The sequence below is a fragment of the Bufo bufo genome, chromosome 1 (genome assembly GCF_905171765.1).
Source record: "Bufo bufo chromosome 1, aBufBuf1.1, whole genome shotgun sequence".
Classification (NCBI taxonomy): domain Eukaryota; kingdom Metazoa; phylum Chordata; class Amphibia; order Anura; family Bufonidae; genus Bufo; species Bufo bufo.
The window spans coordinates 345204623-345224379 of NC_053389.1; the positions used below are offsets into that span (position 1 = coordinate 345204623).

The window sequence follows — 19757 nt, forward strand, 5'->3', positions numbered from 1 at the left end:
TTTAGGAAGCCTACTTCAACCAACTCGGTCCTACATTGGAGCAGCAGTCACCCTACCCCACATAAGAGGGGTATTCCATGCGGTCAATACCTGCGCCTTAGGCGCAACTGCTCCAAAGGGACCAGAGTTCAAGAAAAAGGCGAATGATAGCAGGGCAAGGTTTCATAACAGGGGGTACCCAGACAATATACTTAAGCAAGCCTATCATAGGGCGGCCGATACGGGTCGCTCAGATCTTTTGGTACCCAAAGCGAAAACAATTGATGACCAAAAGATCCGGCTGTTAGCCACTTTTGATGGTTGTGCTGACCGCACGCGAGGGATCCTCAAGAAACATTGGCCTATTCTACTGATGGATCCGGATATCAGGGATATAATACATGATTATCCCCAGATAACCTTCAGAAGAGGCAGCAATCTTAAGGACCTCCTCGTACACAGCCACTTTTCACGTGCTCCCCGACAGGGCACTTGGCTTGATCGCAGGCCTACAGGCTGTTTTAGGTGTAGTGGTTGCGTAGCTTGCAGTATTGTCCAAACAGGCAAAATCTTTTATAGTTCCAACCTGAAAAGAACATTCCCTATTAGGGACTTCATTAATTGTAAAACGCAGGGTGTAATCTACAAAATTACCTGTGACTGCAATATGGAGTATGTGGGCAAGACCAGACGCGAAATGCGCAGGCGACTGGGTGAACACCTGGGCGACATCGCCAACAGAAGGGACACAGTTGTGTCCAGGCATGTCCACGATTGTCATCAGGGAAACCCCAGATGCCTAGAGGCCATAGGAATAGAAAAGGTTGGGCGCCCAATTCGCGGTGGGGATTGGGACCGTACTCTACTCCAGCGAGAATCCCGCTGGATCTACACATTGCGTACGGTCTCACCCACAGGCCTGAATGAGCAGCTTGTCCAGGTTTGGAATCAGGTATCATTTGTTATGTTCCATCTTTCCATCCCTCTCCCCTCGGGCAGGTGTCTTTGTATGGCCAGCATATTCATTTTACTTTGATTATCTTTCATGCCGCTAATGCCTTTTATCTTACAAAGCGCAACTGCACATCAGTAGCTGCGCTTCCTGACAGGACCCAGGGGTAGCGTCCCGATTGCCTGGCAACTGTCGCGTCATCTCGCGTGAATAGACGAGATTGGACGCAGTGATGTCATCATACTCACGAACGTCCGCCCAGCGACCTCCCCTTCTCGCAATGCGATATACTTCCCCGCGCATGCGCGGACGTGACCCGCACTATCAGGTGAAGTAGGAGTGTCTTAGCCAAGCCTCATTCTGAGGCTGGCTTTTCAAAAAGGTGGCGGTTCTCAGAGCTACCTTAGGCTACATCAGTCCATGCGCCAGCACCTTGGTAGTAGGAGAGGGGTCCAACATCAGGGGTCATCTTCCTTTTCTACTGCTGGTCTGTCCACTTGAATCTACATCAGGATCGTGGACATACTTTGTTTCTGTTTAGGGGACACGGCTGATACCTTTCCCAGTGTACCCGGCAGTTTAATAGCCCAAGCTCCCTTGTTTCCCCTGATGAGCTTTACACTCATCTTTATAGCGAAACATGCGTGTAGGGACTAGGCAGTAGAGGGCTTTATAGGGCGCACTAATTCCAGGGTTAGGTTCTTGACTGTGCCCGGTCACGGGGATCCGTGATCAGGTCACTTAGGCCAGTGTAGGTCCCTAGGGCATCACTAGGGCCAGTTAGCCTAGCATTCCTAACTCTGTGTTTGACAACTGCCTCCAGCAATGGTGTACGTGTATCATCCAACACCGATGAGGCATTCGTTGTACCAAGGAGCACCTGGTTCCTTTTTTTGTGCCGCCGAGCACCTCTTGTTATCCAAGTGTGTTCTGGTCACTGAGTGGCACAACTATTTGTGGGGTGACCTTCCACATTGCTTCTTTTTTTTTGTATCTTCTATGTTGTTATCTATTTATCTTGGGGCCAATTTTCTATGATTAGATTATTAAAAGTTAAGTTTTAAATTGATCACTTACCTCAATTTCCACCAGGGAGACATCTCACAAAACCATTTTCCTCAAACTTCACACCTCCTATGATAGAATTGCCCACCAACAACTGCTTACTATCAGTCCTCACCTTATCCTTTTTGTCTTTGGCTGCAGTCCTGCTTACTGGAGCGGACATTCCCTGGGTTGGCAAAGGAAGTGTCTTTCAATGGGGTGGAATTGTGAAAAAACACAATTCCACCACAGTTTTATGGGTTTTGTTTTTGTGGACTTCCCTAAGCGGTAAAACTAAACTGTTACCTTAATTCTCTGGGACAGTACAATTACAATAATACCACATTTAGATACTTTTTCTTGTGTTTCAATACTGAAAATGAAATCAAAATAATGGTGAATTGGCCATTTAGATTATTTTTTTCAGTTCACCATATCCATTACTGAATAGCAAATTTAGTATATGCCAAAGCACTGCTGCCACCTGTAGGCGTGCATTGAAATACCAGTAATAGGCCTTGAAGCCTTGTTAAAGCTTAGGCCTATTACCAGCAAGGAACGGCTTCTCGAATCTCAACAAGTAGAAGGTGTTCTGGCCCAGAGTGTGTATTGCTAATAGTCTTTGCACTCTCAAATGCTGTGGTCACATTTGATTACAGTATCTGAGATGTTAAATGCCAATTAACACAGCTTCTTGAATGGGTCATTTATTGGTCTTTTCTATTAGTCAACCCAGAACTGAATTGGTATTTAAAAAGATCGATTTTAGGAATTTTCTTGTAATTTTGAAAAATTTCTTCTAAATTTATAAACCTTCTAAAATGCTAAAAAATAAAGGGGGTCATTTACAAACAGATATACGACTCTTTTTGGCGTATCTGTCACAGGTTGCGGCGCAAAGGTTTTTTTCGCCACAATCTAAAACTTTTTCCCCTTTTCCGACGCTCACGCTAGGTCTAAAAAAGGGGGCGGATAAAAGGGCAGGCCTCATTTATCATTTTCTACGCCTGTTTTAGGCGCATAAAATGGTCTAAATCTTCACCAGCAAGAGACCTGGCATAGTGTAAAGTCAGCCTAAGTTATGTAGAGGCCAGCGCTTCTACATAACTTAGGTGGATGAACCGCCAGCGCAGGATGGAGCGTCTAAATCGCCGATCTTCATAAATGTCCCCCCAAATGTTTAAAAATGATGGGAACAGAAAGTAGACATATATTAAATGTTTATGATTAATATTTGTGTGGTACTTTTATAAATAAATGTAAAAAAGTACAATGTGTCATGAAAAAGTGTGTCTCAAAATCACCTGGATAGGTAAATGCATACACAAAGTTATTACCACATAAAGTGACAAGTTAGATTTGGAAAATGAGGAATGTGAAAAGTGTGTCCAGAAGGGGTTAAACTCTTTAGCTGATCTTTTGACTGACAATAATGTAAACATATGAGTCTTTAGTAAAGAACAATAGTGGAGGGGGTTAGCATCCAGCCCTTTCCTGTTGTGCATGTAATCACCCGGTTTCCAGTCCCAGAAATCCAGACAAAGAGAAATAGATCACAGTATCAGAGATGAAAAATTCCATTAGCTGTTTATTTAAACAGGTGCATCCACAAGCACAGCAATGTTTCATTGGGAAAGGTGGTGTTTCCTGCCGCACTGGTAATCTGCTTTTAATGCACCTATTTAAAAAAACAGCCAATATAATTTTTGAAAATACTCCAATCTGATACGGATGACCTATAATGAGATGATGCATCAATATCCAAGTTCTGGAAAATCTTTTATGGTTTTAACCTTTGCCTGGCTCCTGCTGTGTGTCACTATCTGATCTTGAAATTTGTGTTGTTATTGTTCCTGCATTGTTCTTTAGATTCTTTGGCCGGTACCCATTTTATTCCTGAGCTCTGATCCTTGGTTCCTTACTATACTCTCATCCTCTGGTCTGTTGCATCCTGTACATGGGTACTATTAACTAATGAGTGGGGCCTGTATGAATTTGGGAACTGTAAAGAATTGTAGGCTGAGGCTCTGTATTAATTCTAGGGTCTGTATTAAAGGGGTTATCTCACTTCAGCAAATGGCATTTGTCATGTAGAGAAAGTTAATACAAGGCACTTACTAATGTATTGTGATTGTCCATATTGCCTCCTTTACTGGTTTGATGCATTCTCCATCACATTATACACTACTCATATCCATGGCTTACAGTCACCCTGCAATCCAGTAGTAGTGGCCGTGCTTGCATACTATAGGAGAAGGCGGCGGCCTATGTGCATCCCCGCGCTTTCTTCTATTGTGTGCAAGCACAGTCACCTCTAATGGACTGCAGGGTGACTGTAAGCCATGGATATGAGTAGTGTATAATATGATGAAAAAATGAATCACGCCAGGAAAGGAGGCAATATGGATAATCACAATACATGAGTAAGTGCCTTGTATTAAATTTGTCTAAATGATAAATACCATTAATTAAATTGAGACAACCCACTTAAGAAAGAGTTCTCCAGCCATGTGAAATTTATTTTTGAAAATGGATTATAATTCCACAAAAAAACAGGGATACCTTTCTTATCCCACTGTTCTCGCCACTAGGGGGGCTATAGGAATCATTCATAGGCGTGGCTGGCTGAGGTGAAGCGTAGGGGCCATGAAAGGGACACTCGTGCATTATATTGTATTTGAAATTCAAGCAGAATGTCAACTGGAATTATTTTCTTATGTGCAGCCAATATACCCGGCTGAGTTTGAGAACCCTGCTGTAAAATAAATAAAACTTACTGGCTTAGATGAAAACCCATTTCTTGCAGGGCCTGCTCTTGTTCTACACACAGCTTCTGCAATTGTGTTTTCTCTAGAAGCAACTTGTCAAAGTCCTGTCACAGGGAGAGTAATGACAAAGGGTTAATATAGAAATTAACCATTACAAAATAAGTTAGGGACTAAAAGAAGCCGAGGGGTAGATGGCTTTTAGCTGTTCCTGTTAGAGCAGACATGGCTTATCAATGCCCTACATATTGTAAATAGGCATTAATCTGCAGGTTAAATATCTGGTAAGCAGCAACGTTGCCTGGTGTTAACAGCTCATCAACCTGGGTTTCAGAAGATGGAGAGACTGCTCGGCCAATTACTGCCTGTGGATCACCTCTAAAGGGCCAGTCATTGGCTGACTGGGGCCTGTCTTGGAATTTCCAGCAAATGGCGCCAAAAAAGGAAGTAGAGAGCAGTGGGCACCTGAGCAGTGCTGCAAAGGCAGTCGTTGGGGATCATGGAGGTGAGTATTGCTGCTTTTTCATCTTTAAAGAGGACCTTTCACCACTCCTGACATGCCTCTTTTAACAGCTACATACATTCCCCATGCAATACCAATTCTGGAGCCTCTATTCTTATGGCTCTATGATGTTCCATTCCTTTATTATTTCTACTAGAAGTTATGAATGAATTGCCAGCAGTCTGTAGTAAGGCTAGGGCTACACGGCGACACTGATCGCGCGACATCTGTCACGGCCAGAATCGCTGAGTAGCGGTAATCCCATAGAAATGATTGGACAACCGCAGCAGTAGCAAGAAATCCAGCCGTGTTGGGATCACCGCTGCTCAGTGATCCTGGCTGCGACAGGTGTTGCCATGTAGCCCTTGTGTCCCTGCACAGTCTGACAATGTCAGCACTGATTGGATAGAGTGAGTCTGCAGGTATACACCCCTCTGTACCCTTACTGCAGACTGCTAGCAATTCATTCAAAACTTAAGGAATGGCACAACATAGAGCCATAAGAATAGAGGCTCCAGAATTGTTATTACATGGGGAATGCATGAAGCTATTAAAATAGGAATGTCAGGAGTGGTGACAGGTCCTCTTTAACATTGTCTGAAATTTTTTAAATGTCTCCTAGGAAAACCTGTTTAACGTCTTCAAATCACACTCGCCTTCGTCACTGGTGCCTGTATGATAGAATTTAGACACTTTACCTTTTTTAGTTCTGAATATTTCATGAGGTCATTTTGTAAGGATTTATTCATCTCCTTTTCTTTAAAAAGCTCTTCTTGAATAGTCCTCTGTTGTTCTCTCTCAGATTGTAGACTGTGCTCTAAATGGGAGCTATGTTGGAAATATAAATATATACTGAATTATTAACATATATGGTGATACATTTAGTCTAAACCTGCTTTTTGAATATACTCACAGTAACAGGAAGGATAAATACATTGGGACTGATTTACTATTTGAAAATGGGGCAGTTTATGCAAAAAAAACTTAAATGAACAAAACATTCTTTGCGCCTCTAAACTTATTTCTGCTTTACTGGCCTAGGGTCGAGGCTCATGCCTCTTCATAAATTAGATGCATCCTCCAGCAGTCCATGGACCTGACTGAAACCTACATCAGCTCCAAAGCTGGCATAGATTTCCATAATCATTTACGCCAGTTTCTGCCATAAATGATAAATGTGTTGGGGCCTACCCTCACCACGTACCGTTTGAGAAACCAGGTTTTGCGATCTTTTTAACCCCTTAACGACCAAAGACGAGAATGCTCGTCCTTAATCGCCGGCACTTGGCGCTCGAGGACGAGCGTTTTCGTCCTGCAGTCGTTCCTTCCCCCGCGTGTGGTCCCCCCGATCAGCAGCAGAGATCCGGCGGTTACTAACAGCCGGATCCCTGCTGCATCCACCAGCATCGGCGATAACACCGATGCCATGGATTAACCCCTCATATGCCGCGGTCAGAGCTGACCGCGGCATATGGGAGGTTTGCGCTCCCTCACCTCATGCATCGGGTCCCCGCACTGCTGTGGCGGGGACTCGATGGTTGCCATGGCAGCCTCAAGCCATTCCAAGGCTTGGGGCCTGTCATGTACGGAAGCCTAAGATGCCCAGCCCCCAGGCTGGGTCTCCTAGGCAACTGTTAGCGTCTTACAGTGTAAGACACTAACAGTTCAATACAGCACAATACAGATGTGGGACAAAAAATAAAGTGAAAAAAAAAAGTTAATAAAATTAAAGTTTTACAAAAAAAATTACAAGTTTCAAGTAAAAAAAATGCGTCCTTTTACAAAAATAAAGTAAAAAAATTGTAAAAAAAAAAATAGGGAAAAGACATATAGACATATTAGGTATCGTCGCGTCCGTATCGACCAGCTCTATAAACATATCACATGACCTAACCCCTCAGATGAACACCGTAAAAAAATAAATAAAAAAAATCTGTGCTAAATAAACAATTTTTTTGCCACCTTACATCACAAAAAGTACAACAGCAAGCAATCAAAAAGGCGTACGCCCACCAAAATAGTACCAATCTAACAGTCACCTCATCCTGCTAAAAATGAGCCCCTACCTGAGACAATCGCCCAAAAGATTAAAAAAACTATGGCTCAGAATATGGAGACACTAAAAGATCATTTTTTTTGTTTTAAAAAAGCTGTTAATGTTTAAAACTTACATAACTAAAAATAAAGTATACATATTAGGTATCGCCGTGTCCGTATCGACCGGCTCTATAAAAATATCACATGACCTAACCCCTCAGATGAACACCATAAAAAATAAAAACTGTGCTAAATAAACAGTGCATCACAAAAAGTGCAATAGCAAGCGTTCAAAAAGTCATATGCACCCCAATCAAACAGTCATCTTATCCCACAAAAAATGAGACCCTACCTAAGATAATCGCCCAAAAACTGAAAAAACTATGGCTCTCAGACTATGGAGATACTAAAACATGATTTTTTTTGTTTCAAAAATGAAATCATTGTGTAAAACTTACATAAATAAAAAAAATTGTATATATATTAGGTATCGCCGCGTCCGTGACAACCTGCTCTATAAAAATACCACATGATCTAACCTGTCAGATGAATGTTGTAAATAACCAAAAAAAAACAACGGTGCCAAAAAAGCTATTTCTTGTTACCTTGCCTCACAAAAAGTGTAATATAGAGCAACCAAAAATCATATGTACCCTAAACTAGTACCAACAAAACTTCTACCCTATAACGTAGTTTCTGAAATGGGGTCACTTTTTTGGAGTTTCTACTCTAGGGGTGCATCAGGGGGGCTTCAAATGAGACATAGTGTCCAAAAAAAAAAAAGAGTCTAGCAAAATCTGCCTTCCAAAAACCGTATGGCATTCCTTTCCTTCTGCGCCCTGCCGTGTGCCCGTATAGCAGTTTACGACCACATATGGGGTGTTTCTGTAAACTACAGAATCAGGGCCATAAATAATGAGTTTTGTTTGGCTGTTAACCCTTGCTTTGTAACTGGAAAAAAAATATTAAAATGGAAAATCTGCCAAAAAGTGAACTTTTTAAATTGTATCTCTATTTTCCATGAATTCTTGTGGAACACCTAAAGGGTTAACAACGTTTGTAAAATCAGTTTTGAATACCTTGAGGGGTGTAGTTTCTAGAATGGGGTCATTTTTGGGTGGTTTCTATCATGTAAGCTTCACAAAGTGACTTCAGACCTGAACTGGTCCTTAAAAAGTTGGTTTTTGAAAATTTCTGAGAAATTTCAAGATTTACTTCTAAACTTCTAAGCCTTGTAACGTCCCCCAAAAATAAAATGTCATTCCCAAAATGATCCTAACATGAAGAAGACATATGGGAAATGTAAAGTAATAACTATTTTTATAGGTATTAATATGTATTATAGAAGTAGAGAAATTGAAACTTGGAAATTTGAAAATTTTTCCAAATTTTGGGCAAATTTGGTATTTTTTTATAAATAAAAAATAATTTTTTTGACTCCATTTTACAAGTGTCATAAAGTACAATATGTGACGAAAAAAACTATCTCAGAATGGCCTGGATAAGTCAAAGCGTTTTAAAGTTATCACCACATAAAGTGACACTGGTCAGATTTGCCAAAAATTGCCGGGTCCTGAAGGTGAAAATGAGCCCGGTCCTTAAGGGGTTAAATCTAAAACTATGGTGTAGAAGGATGATACATTTCCCCCATAGTTTTACCTCTATACAAATCACTAGGCAGATCACTCATGAAATACTGTGTACAATTTGGGTAAATAGCTATACACAGCTAAACTACGGCTAGTGGAGGGGATAGTGACCAAGGTAATTAAGGGAACAGATGGTTTGCAGTACCAAGGCAGGATATCCCATGTTAAGGTTATTCAGTTTGGAAAAAAGTACAATGTACAACTAGATGAATGGACAGTACAGAGATCTTTCTAATGATCTTTTTTATACCAAGGGGAGTTGTAGTTTTGCAACAGCTGGAGGGCCGCAGGTTGAGCATACCTGTACTAGAGTATACAACAAATGCACTGACATGTAAAAACGTCACACATAATTATAATTATCACAAAAGTCTAAATCTTATCAGAATGCAAATGTGCATCTCTAAGAGTATATATATGTATACAGGGAATATCTATTGATATACTAAAGATATCGCAATGTCTCCATAAATACGCGAAGAGCAGATCAATGCCCTGAGGGTGGAACCGTAAGTGAAGACACATACGTGTATAACAACCGGTCACTCTAATAGTCGCGTCCACTGTAAGTGAACACACAGATGACAGAGAACGATCTTCCTGTAACATATATCGGATAACCCAATATAACAGCAATAACATCTATCACTTATGTAAAGAAATAAATACTATAGATATCACAAGTAACCAGGTCATATAAAAATACATGCTAAGAGATGTAGTTTGTAAACCTTCAGTTTTTTTATCATGCGCCTGAAAAACACATCAAAACGCACTGCACCCATGTCGAAAAAATGGAACAACTGAACGCAAATCGCAGACAAAACTGACTGAACTTGCTTGCAAAATTGTGCGATTTTCCCTGAACGCACCCTGAACGCATCCGGACCTAATCTGTCACGCTTGTGTGAAAGGGGCCTTCGAGCAGTGTGATTATAGAATTCTCAGCCATAGGTGAAGTTTTGATATATTGAACTATTACAAGTAGTAGTCTTTTGGGGGATGGGAACACAGCTGTGTTTCTGAGCGCAACGCCATACTGTGCTGGATTACGGCTACTGCATTTATTACTGCTTCTACCTTTCCTGGGCTGGGCTCTCTTGGGGGACATATGTGTAAAAAATTAAGTAAAAAATAATAAAAAAACGCCCACATCAACTGAAAGTCGCCATTATCACCTCTTGGGGGACATGTAATGTATTCAAAATAAATGTAAAAAAAACCCAAAAAAACTAAAATAAAGATGCCTAAAGCAGCCCAAACACTCAACTTTATCGCCTCTTTAGGGATGTATTATGTGCCAAAAATAAAATGTGAAAAATATAATAAAATACAAATAAAATTTAAAAAAATGCCCACGCTCATATTATTTGTCAAAAATAAATGAAAAAAATAAGTAAAAAAATATAATAAACTAAAAGATAAAAATACCCAAGCCAACCATAACCGTTACCAGAAAAGAGTTATAATTTGACTTGTAGTCCTACACATACAACATGCTGCAGAGTCTCCTAGCAGGCAGACATGTCACTCAGGGCAGCTCTTGTATTCACTCCCTTAGCAGTGTCATTATACAGCTTGGACTTGTAGTCCTACACATACAACATGCTGCAGAGTCTCCCAGCAGGCAGACATGTCACTCAGGGCAGTACTTGTATTCACTCCCTTAGCAGTGTCATTATACAGCTGGGACTTGTAGTCCTACACATACAACATGCTGCTGATTCTCCCAGCAGGCAGACATGTCACTCAGGGCAGTACTTGTATTCACTCCCTTAGCAGTGTCATTATACAGCTGGGACTTGTAGTCCTACACATACAACATGCTGATTCTCCCAGCAGGCAGACATGTCACTCAGGGCAGATCTTGTATCCACTCCCTTAGCAGTGTCATTATACAGCTGGGACTTGTAGTCCTACACATACAACAAGCTGCAGAGTCTCCCAGCAGGCAGACATGTCACTCAGGGCAGCACTTGTATTCACTCCCTTATAGCAGTGTCATTATACAGCTGGGACTTGTAGTCCTACACATACAACATGCTGCAGAGTCTCCCAGCAGGCAGACATGTCACTCAGGGCAGCTCTTGTATTCACTCCTTTAGCAGTGTCATTATACAGCTGGGACTTGTAGTCCTACACATACAACATGCTGCAGAGTCTCCCAGCAGGCAGACATGTCACTCAGGGCAGATCTTGTAGCCACTCCCTTAGCATTGTCATTATACAGCTGGGACTTGTAGTCCTACACATACAACAAGCTGCAGAGTCTCCCAGCAGGCAGACATGTCACTCAGGGCAGCTCTTGTATTCACTCCTTTAGCAGTGTCATTATACAGCTGGGACTTGTAGTCCTACACATAGAACATGCTGCTGATTCTCCCAGCAGGCAGACATGTCACTCAGGGCAGTACTTGTATTCACTCCCTTAGCAGTGTCATTATACAGCTTGGACTTGTAGTCCTACACATACAACATGCTGATTCTCCCAGCAGGCAGACATGTCACTCAGGGCAGCTCTTGTATTCACTCCCTTAGCAGTGTCATTATACAGCTGGGACTTGTAGTCCTACACATACAACATGCTGCAGAGTCTCCTAGCAGGCAGACATGTCACTCAGGGCAGCTCTTGTATTCACTCCCTTAGCAGTGTCATTATACAGCTGGGACTTGTAGTTCTACACATACAACAAGCTGCAGAGTCTCCCAGCAGGCAGACATGTCACTCAGGGCAGCACTTGTATTCACTCCCTTAGCAGTGTCATTATACAGCTGGGACTTGTAGTCCTACACATACAACATGCTGCAGAGTCTCCAAGCAGGCAGACATGTCACTCAGGGCAGCTCTTGTATTCACTCCCTTAGCAGTGTCATTATACAGCTGGGACTTGTAGTCCTACACATACAACATGCTGCAGAGTCTCCCAGCAGGCAGACATGTCACACAGGGCAGCTCTTGTATTCACTCCCTTAGCAGTGTTATTATACAGCTGGGACTTGTAGTCCTACACATACAACATGCTGCAGAGTCTCCCAGCAGGCAGACATGTCACTCAGGGCAGCACTTGTATCCACTCCCTTAGCAGTGTTATTATACAGCTGGGACTTGTAGTCCTACACATACAACATGCTGCAGAGTCTCCCAGCAGGCAGACATGTCACTCAGGGCAGCACTTGTATCCACTCCCTTAGCAGTGTCATTATACAGCTGGGACTTGTAGTCCTACACATACAACATGCTGCAGAGTCTCCCAGCAGGCAGACATGTCACTCAGGGCAGCACTTGTATTCACTCCCTTAGCAGTGTCATTATACAGCTGGGACTTGTAGTCCTACACATACAACATGCTGATTCTCCCAGCAGGCAGACATGTCACTCAGGGCAGCTCTTCTATTCACTCCCTTAGCAGAGCAGGGGGAGGGGCAGAGATGGTTTTTATTGCATGTAAACAAAAGGCCAGAAAAGAACCAGGGAAATGAGGAAATATATATATATTATTTTTGCATAAAACTTGCTTAGCTTAGTTATATATTGCTGCCCATCAGATTTTCAGTGCTATATATATTTTTTTCATAACTCTGACAACCCCTTTAACTCTGCATTTCTTTTATTTATGTATGCCCCCCTGTTTTCGTGTCATTTAAACTTTTATTATATGCAAATGAGCCTCTAGGAGCAGAGGCTCAGTTCGCCCACCTCATTTCCACGCACTTCTGTCTTGATTGACAGGGCCAGGCCAACGTTGGCCCCGTCTGCCGTGTAAATCTTGCGCCTGCGCTGTCCCATTCAGTATTCGGCGCAGGCGCAGTGATGTGAGTACCTTCATTATTACAGTGTTCATTTTAGGATATGGTCAGATATCATAGTCAAGTATCAGAATAATGTCAGTGTGATACCTGACCCTGATGTTTGACTCGGACATCTGAGTTTGACTTACACTCTTCATAGGTCAAGGTCAAAGTCAGAATGAGTTATAGATATATTGTGTATTTGTATGCTAAATCACACAACTAAAGTCTATAGCTGAGCTTCCAGCTCTGTCTCTGAAATGCTTTAAAGGGATTCTGTCACCAGGTTTCACCCCTGTCAGCTAAACATATGCTGATGTTCAGGGCCTCATCACGATTCCTAATGTGGGCTTATAAATGTGATCTGTAGCCTTATTTTGCTAAAAAACTGCTTTTACTAACCTGTCACTCAAACAAATAAGGTGCCCAAGGGGATGTCAAGGAATGCAAGATGCCCGCCGCACCCACCGCCTTTCGTGCCCAGCGCCGCCTTTCCAGACTTCTGCACCGCCTCCTAATCCCTGTGCCGCCTCTCGCTCTCCCTCCATCCCCCCTCCTCCTGCTGTAAGATCTCGTGCGTGCGCACAGGGCTCTGCCTGATGCACCCGTGAGGACTTCTCGATTTGGCTTCTTAAAGCGAAGTGCGCATGCGCCGACACTTCGCTCAACCCAGGTTATAAGGGGGACGCTCGCTCGGCGCTCCTTCCTCAATGCGCCTGCGCCGGGTGTAGATGTGACGTCATCGGCGCAGGCGCATTGAGGATGGAGCGGCCGAGCGAGCGTCCGCCTCTCAGTGCGCCTGCGCCGACTGAAGACAGGTACGGCGCAGGCGCCAGATTTTGAATGCAAACAGGGCCAGCAGAGAAAGATCCCGTCCGCTGGCCCTGTCAATCAACATGCGGAGGGGGCGTCTTTAGGATAGGAGGATGCGGCTGCTACCAGCAAGTAGCCGCCCTACTTGCTGGTAGCAAGGTAATTTGCATATTTTAAAAGTACGTTTTTAACAATCTGCTGAACCAAAATGATTAATTACAGTATGTATGCATAAATGGCAGTATAGGGATTATAAGTAACAAAAAAATAAAAATAAATGATTAGTGGGGTGACAGAAGCCCTTTAATAAAATATTTTCGAAGACATTAATGAGGTTTTGAACCCAGGGATACTGCATATAAGGCAACCATCTTATCACTAAGGCTACTTTCACACTCGCGTTTGGTGCGGATCCGTCATGGATCTGCACAGACGGATCCGTTCAGATAATACAAACGTCTGCATCTGTTCAGAATGGATCCGTTTGTATTATCTTTAATATAGCCAAGAAGGATCCGTCTTGAACACCATTCAAACTCAATTGAGGACGGATTTGTTTTCTATTGTGCCAGATTGTGTCATAGAAAACGGATCCGTCCCTATTGACTTACATTGTGTGTCAGAACGGATCCGTTTGGCTCAGTTTCGCCAGACGGACACCAAAACGCTGCAGGCAGTGTTTTGGTGTCCGTCTCCAAAGCAGAATGGAGAATGAACGGAGGCAAACTGATGCATTCTGATCGGATCCTTTTCCATTTAGATTGCATTGGGGCCGAACTGATCCGCTTTGGACCGCTTGTGAGAGCCCTGAACGGATCTCATAAACGGAAAGCCAAAACGCCAGTGTGAAAGTAGCCTAAGCTATAGGCTTGCCTTATATTAGCTTGAGATTCTCCTTATCTATGTGATTCAGCATATCAAAAGTACAATGAATTAAAAAATCATTGTGACGCTGACTAGTCAGGAAAGTCAGATATCAGGGTCACACATCACTTGAATTTGTCTCTTATCTAATGTTTAAAATATCAACTTGCCATTTTAAGGTTTCTATTGGGTCTTGAACCCAAAAACTCCAGAATACAAACCAGCAACCTAACCACTGAGCTATGCACTCATATAATACTGTAATATGTGAGCTTAAAGCATTTCAGAGACAGAGCTGGAAGCTCAGCTATAGACTTTAGTTGTGTGATTTAGCATACAAATACACAATATATCTATAACTCATTCTGACTTTGACCCTGACATATGAAGAGTGTAAGTCAAATATGAAAGTCAGGTGTCAGAGTCAGGTATCACCCTGACAAGTTGGTGTGTGTAATTTCTCTTTAAAGATTAGCTGAAACTTAAATTGTGTATTTGTTAGCAATACACTACCGTGTAGGGGCACAATGTGGGCTCAACTGCTGTGTGGGGAGCTCAAATGAGGCTTAACTACTGTGTGGGGGCACAATGTGGGCTCAACTGCTGTGTGGGGAGCTCAAATGAGGCTTAACTACTGTGTGGGGGCGCAATGTGGGCTCAACTGCTGTGTGGGGAGCTCAAATGAGGCTTAACTACTGTGTGGGGGCACAATGTGGGCTCAACTGCTGTGTGGGGAGCTCAAATGAGGCTTAACTACTGTGTGAGGGCACAATGTGGGCTCAACTGCTGTGTGGGGAGTTCAAATGAGGCTTAACTACTGTGTGGGGGCACAATGTGGGCTCAACTGCTGTGTGGGGAGCTCAAATGAGGCTTAACTACTGTGTGGGGGCACAATGTGGGCTCAACTGCTGTGTGAGGAGCTCAAATGAGGCTTAACTACTGTGTGGGGGCACAATGTGGGCTCAACTGCTGAGTGGGGAGCTCAAATGAGGCTTAACTACTGTGTGGGGGCACAATGTGGGCTCAACTGCTGTGTGGGGAGCTCAAATGAGGCTTAACTACTGTGTGGGGGCGCAATGTAGGCTCAACTGCTGAGTGGGGAGCTCAAATGAGGCTTAACTACTGTGTGGGGGCACAATGTGGGCTCAACTGCTGTGTGGGGAGCTCAAATGAGGCTTAACTACTGTGTGGGGGCACAATGTGGGCTCAACTGCTGAGTGGGGAGCTCAAATGAGGCTTAACTACTGTGTGAGGGCACAATGTGGGCTCAACTGCTGAGTGGGGAGCTCAAATGAGGCTTAACTACTGTGTGGGGGCACAATGTGGGCTCAACTGCTGTGTGGGGAGCTCAAATGAGGCTTAACTACTGTGTGGGGGCACAATGTGGGCTCAACTGCTGTGTGGCGAGCTCAAATGAGGCTTAACTACTGTGTGGGGGCACAATGTGGGCTCAACTGCTGTGTGGGGAGCTCAAATGAGGCTTAACTACTGTGTGGGGGCACAATGTGGGCTCAACTGCTGAGTGGGGAGCTCAAATGAGGCTTAACTACTGTGTGGGGGCACAATGTGGGCTCAACTGCTGAGTGGGGAGCTCAAATGAGGCTTAACTACTGTGTGAGGGCACAATGTGGGCTCAACTGCTGAGTGGGGAGCTCAAATGAGGCTTAACTACTGTGTGGGGGCACAATGTGGGCTCAACTGCTGAGTGGGGAGCTCAAATGAGGCTTAACTACTGTGTGGGGGCGCAATGTGGGCTCAACTGCTGAGTGGGGAGCTCAAATGAGGCTTAACTACTGTGTGGGGGCACAATGTGGGCTCAACTGCTGAGTGGGGAGCTCAAATGAGGCTTAACTACTGTGTGAGGGCACAATGTGGGCTCAACTGCTGAGTGGGGAGCTCAAATGAGGCTTAACTACTGTGTGGGGGCACAATGTGGGCTCAACTGCTGAGTGGGGAGCTCAAATGAGGCTTAACTACTGTGTGGGGGCACAAAGAAGTTGAGATGCATGTGTAATTAGGGGTGTGCTGCCAATAATCAACAGAACTGAATGAGAGAGGAATGACTGTGGTAGCAATTATTCCTTCCCTATTCACTTTGCATAATTTAATTGACCGACGCAAGCAAGCGCTGATCAACATTTTTTGAGGCACCTTTAAATAGAACAATGTGACAATGTGGACTTCAGACCAAAAAAGGCTGTTTTATAGCCTTTCCTTGACCCCAGAGGAATGATTGCTAACTGTTCTTTAACATTAAGTCCATCCATATTAGAATTCCTTGTTTGTTTTAGGCTACTTTCACCCTGGCGTTTTGGCTTTCCGTTTATGAGATCCGTTCAGGGCTCTCACAAGCGGTCCAAAACGGATCAGTTCAGCCCCAATGCATTCTGAATGGAAAAGGATCCGCTCAGATTGCATCAGTTTGCCTCCGATCAGTCTCCATTCCGCTTTGGAGGCGGACAGCATTTTGGTGTCCGTCTGACAAAACTGAGCCAAACGGATCCGTCCTGACACACAATGTAAGTCAATGGGGATGGATCCGTTTTCTCTGACACAATAGAAAACGGATCCGTCCTCCATTGACTTTCAATGGTGTTCATGACGGATTAGTCTTGGCTATGTTACAGATAATACAAACTGATCCGTTCTGAACGGATGCAGACGTTTGTATTATCTGAACGGATCCGCACCAAACGTGAGTGTGAAAGTAGCCTTATTAGAGATTTTCTACTTGCTTTCTCTAATGAGCCTTTTAGCAAAAAAATTTTTTACCGTTGTGAATCCAGCTTTTGAAGCTGCTGTTTCAAGTTCTCCGTTTTGAATTCCAAGTTCGTCTTCATTTTAATACAATTTTCTTCAGATATTTGCTTAGATTTTTCTAAATCCTGTAGTCTGGAAAAAAAAAAAAAAAAAAAAGTGAGAAGTCCTTTCTTGCATAAGAGAAACTTAAAGGGGTTGTCCCATGCCAGCTTTTCATTGACAAGAAACAACCAAGCACCCGACGCTCCACTATTCCTGGAACTCAGGAATTAGAGGAACAGCATAGCACTTGCTGGGATGGGACAACTCCTTCTAAGTGAATTTATCATGAAGAAATGAAATGCCTTGTAGGGCTAGCTTAGCTGAATGCCATGATACCTTTGACCAGGCATTTCGTTGCTTCAGTCTGAAGAGAAAGTACATCCATATTCAAATGAGCAGTAAAGTGCACCGAAGAACGGCCAAAGCTACACTGTTCCTCCTGCTTCCACTGCCAGACACTCCCTATCCTTCTTAAGACCAGGTGAGGAGACTATGTAGGAACCAAGCCCTGTCACTCCGGGAGGGTGAGGGGCCGGCAGAGAAAGTCAAGGAAACAAGGGTGTATATAGTGGCTTGGCCCAGCCCTCAGTGCAGCTTAGGCTACTTTCACCCTGGCGTTTTGGCTTTCCGTTTATGAGATCCATTCAGGGCTCTCACAAGTGGTCCAAAACGGATCCGTTTTGCCCTAATGCATTCTGAATGGAAAAGGATCCGCTCAGATTGCATCAGTTTGCCTCAGTTTGCCTCCGTTCGGTCTCCATTCCGCTTTGGAGACAGAAACTGGTTTCCGTCTGACAAAACAGACAAACTGATCCGTTCTGACACACAATGTAAGTCAGTAGGGATGGATCCATTTTCTATGACACAATCTGGCACAATAGAAAACTGATCCGTCCTCCATTGACTTAAAATGGTGTTCAAGACGGATCCGTCTTGGCTATGTTACAGATAATACAAACAGATCCGTTCTGAAAGGATGCAGACGGTTATATTATCTGAACGGATCCGTCTGTGCAGATCCATGACGGATCCGCACCAAACGCGAGTGTGAAAGTAGCCTTAACTGCTCAGTTAAAAAGTATTGGTAACTAGAATAAGCAGCGGATTGAAAAGTGAAAGGTGATATTATATTAAGGCATTGTACCTCATTTATCAGTTAGTTTCCTAAAGACTGATTCCCTTTAACCTCCCTGGCGGTCTAATTCCTGTAGTATTTTCGTACCCGAAGCGGTACATTCATCCAGAGCTGCGGACGGAAGTTCGCGCTGTGCTCCGGAAATGCTCATGCGGACATCACACTGTGTGCTGTCCGCATCCATTCCTGCCCCGTTCTAATTAACCCATGGTAATCCCAAGTGTGGTTTGGGGTTACCGCTTCTTGCAGTGTAAGTTAACCCCGAGCCAGTGTTGGGATTACCGCTAGGGAGTTCTATATTGTGAAATTGCTGGCAGCTAGATAGTGAATGGAAAGTGCATGTTTATGTGGGTATGAATCTATGTTCGTGCAACTCCCGCCGATCCTATTCATCAGTATGAAATTCCTGGATAAACCCTTTAAGTGTTGGGATCTTTGAAAGTGGCTCAAAGAGGTCCTGGAATCAACCCCAAAAGTTAACCCCTTAGTGGCCAGCCTGTTTTTCGCCTTACTGAACAAGCGTTTTTCTTCCTTTTTTCATCGTCGCGTTCCGTCTGTATAGCTGTATGAGGGCTTGTTTTTTGCAGGAAAAGTTGTACTTTTTAATGGTGCCATTTTGTGGTACACATAACTTTCTGATTAACTTTTATTAACTCTTTATGGGAGGGAGATGGGAAAAACAGCAATTATGCTACTGCGTTTTTACGTTCTAAATTTTACGGGGTTTTCGGTATAAATAACATAATATCTTTATTCTCTGGGTCAGTACGATTACAGTGATACCAAATACATATAGATTTTATTACGTTTTACTACTTTTTTGCAATAAAACACCTTTTTCTAAACGGAAAAAAATGTTTTTGCATTGCCACTTCCCAAGACCCAGAACTTTTTTCTTTTTCTTTCTATGGAGTTGTGTGAGGGCTTGATTTTTGCGAGACGACTTGTAATTTTCATTGGAATCATTTTGGAGTAAATTATGCTTTTTGATTGCTTGATTGCAATTCTGTCTTTTAAAAAAAAATTATGGCGTTCACCGTAGGTTATAATTTATGGGATATATATGTAGTTTGGGGCGTTATGGACGTGGCAATACCAAACATATGGGGGATATTTTATTTTAAAAGTTTTTTTTTAATGGAATTTTTTTTATTTAATAAATGCAAGCGGCCCCCAGAGCCAAGGTTTGCGGCCCCCATCCTGCTGGACAGAAACACAGCTGATCGTGCGATCAGCTGCGTTTCTTCCTGGAGTGCCACACAGGGAACGATGACAGCTCCTGCCCCTGTACTGTAGCAGGAGTCTGGAGCAGGACGGGTCCCTAGCTATTGGCGAGTATGGGGGAGCCGAGGAAAAGGGAGGCGCAGTTTATTAGCACATCTGCGTTCTTCTCAAGGAACGCTCTGCAGCAGTGGCGGACTTCTCC

At 43.4% G+C, this 19757-nt stretch overlaps 1 protein-coding gene across 2 annotated transcripts in view; it reads right to left on the reverse strand.

The window, feature by feature from the left end:
* Positions 1-19757, reverse strand: part of LOC121009503 (RUN and FYVE domain-containing protein 1-like) — a 186977-nt gene that overhangs the window by 34524 nt on the left and 132696 nt on the right. For both annotated transcript variants that reach the window (XM_040442693.1, XM_040442684.1), the window contains 3 exons: positions 17167-17286; positions 5941-6070; positions 4753-4847 (listed from right to left, as the gene is read on the reverse strand). In XM_040442693.1, the coding sequence (XP_040298627.1) occupies positions 4753-4847; positions 5941-6070; positions 17167-17286 (345 nt within the window). The remainder of the gene's footprint in view (positions 1-4752; positions 4848-5940; positions 6071-17166; positions 17287-19757) is intronic.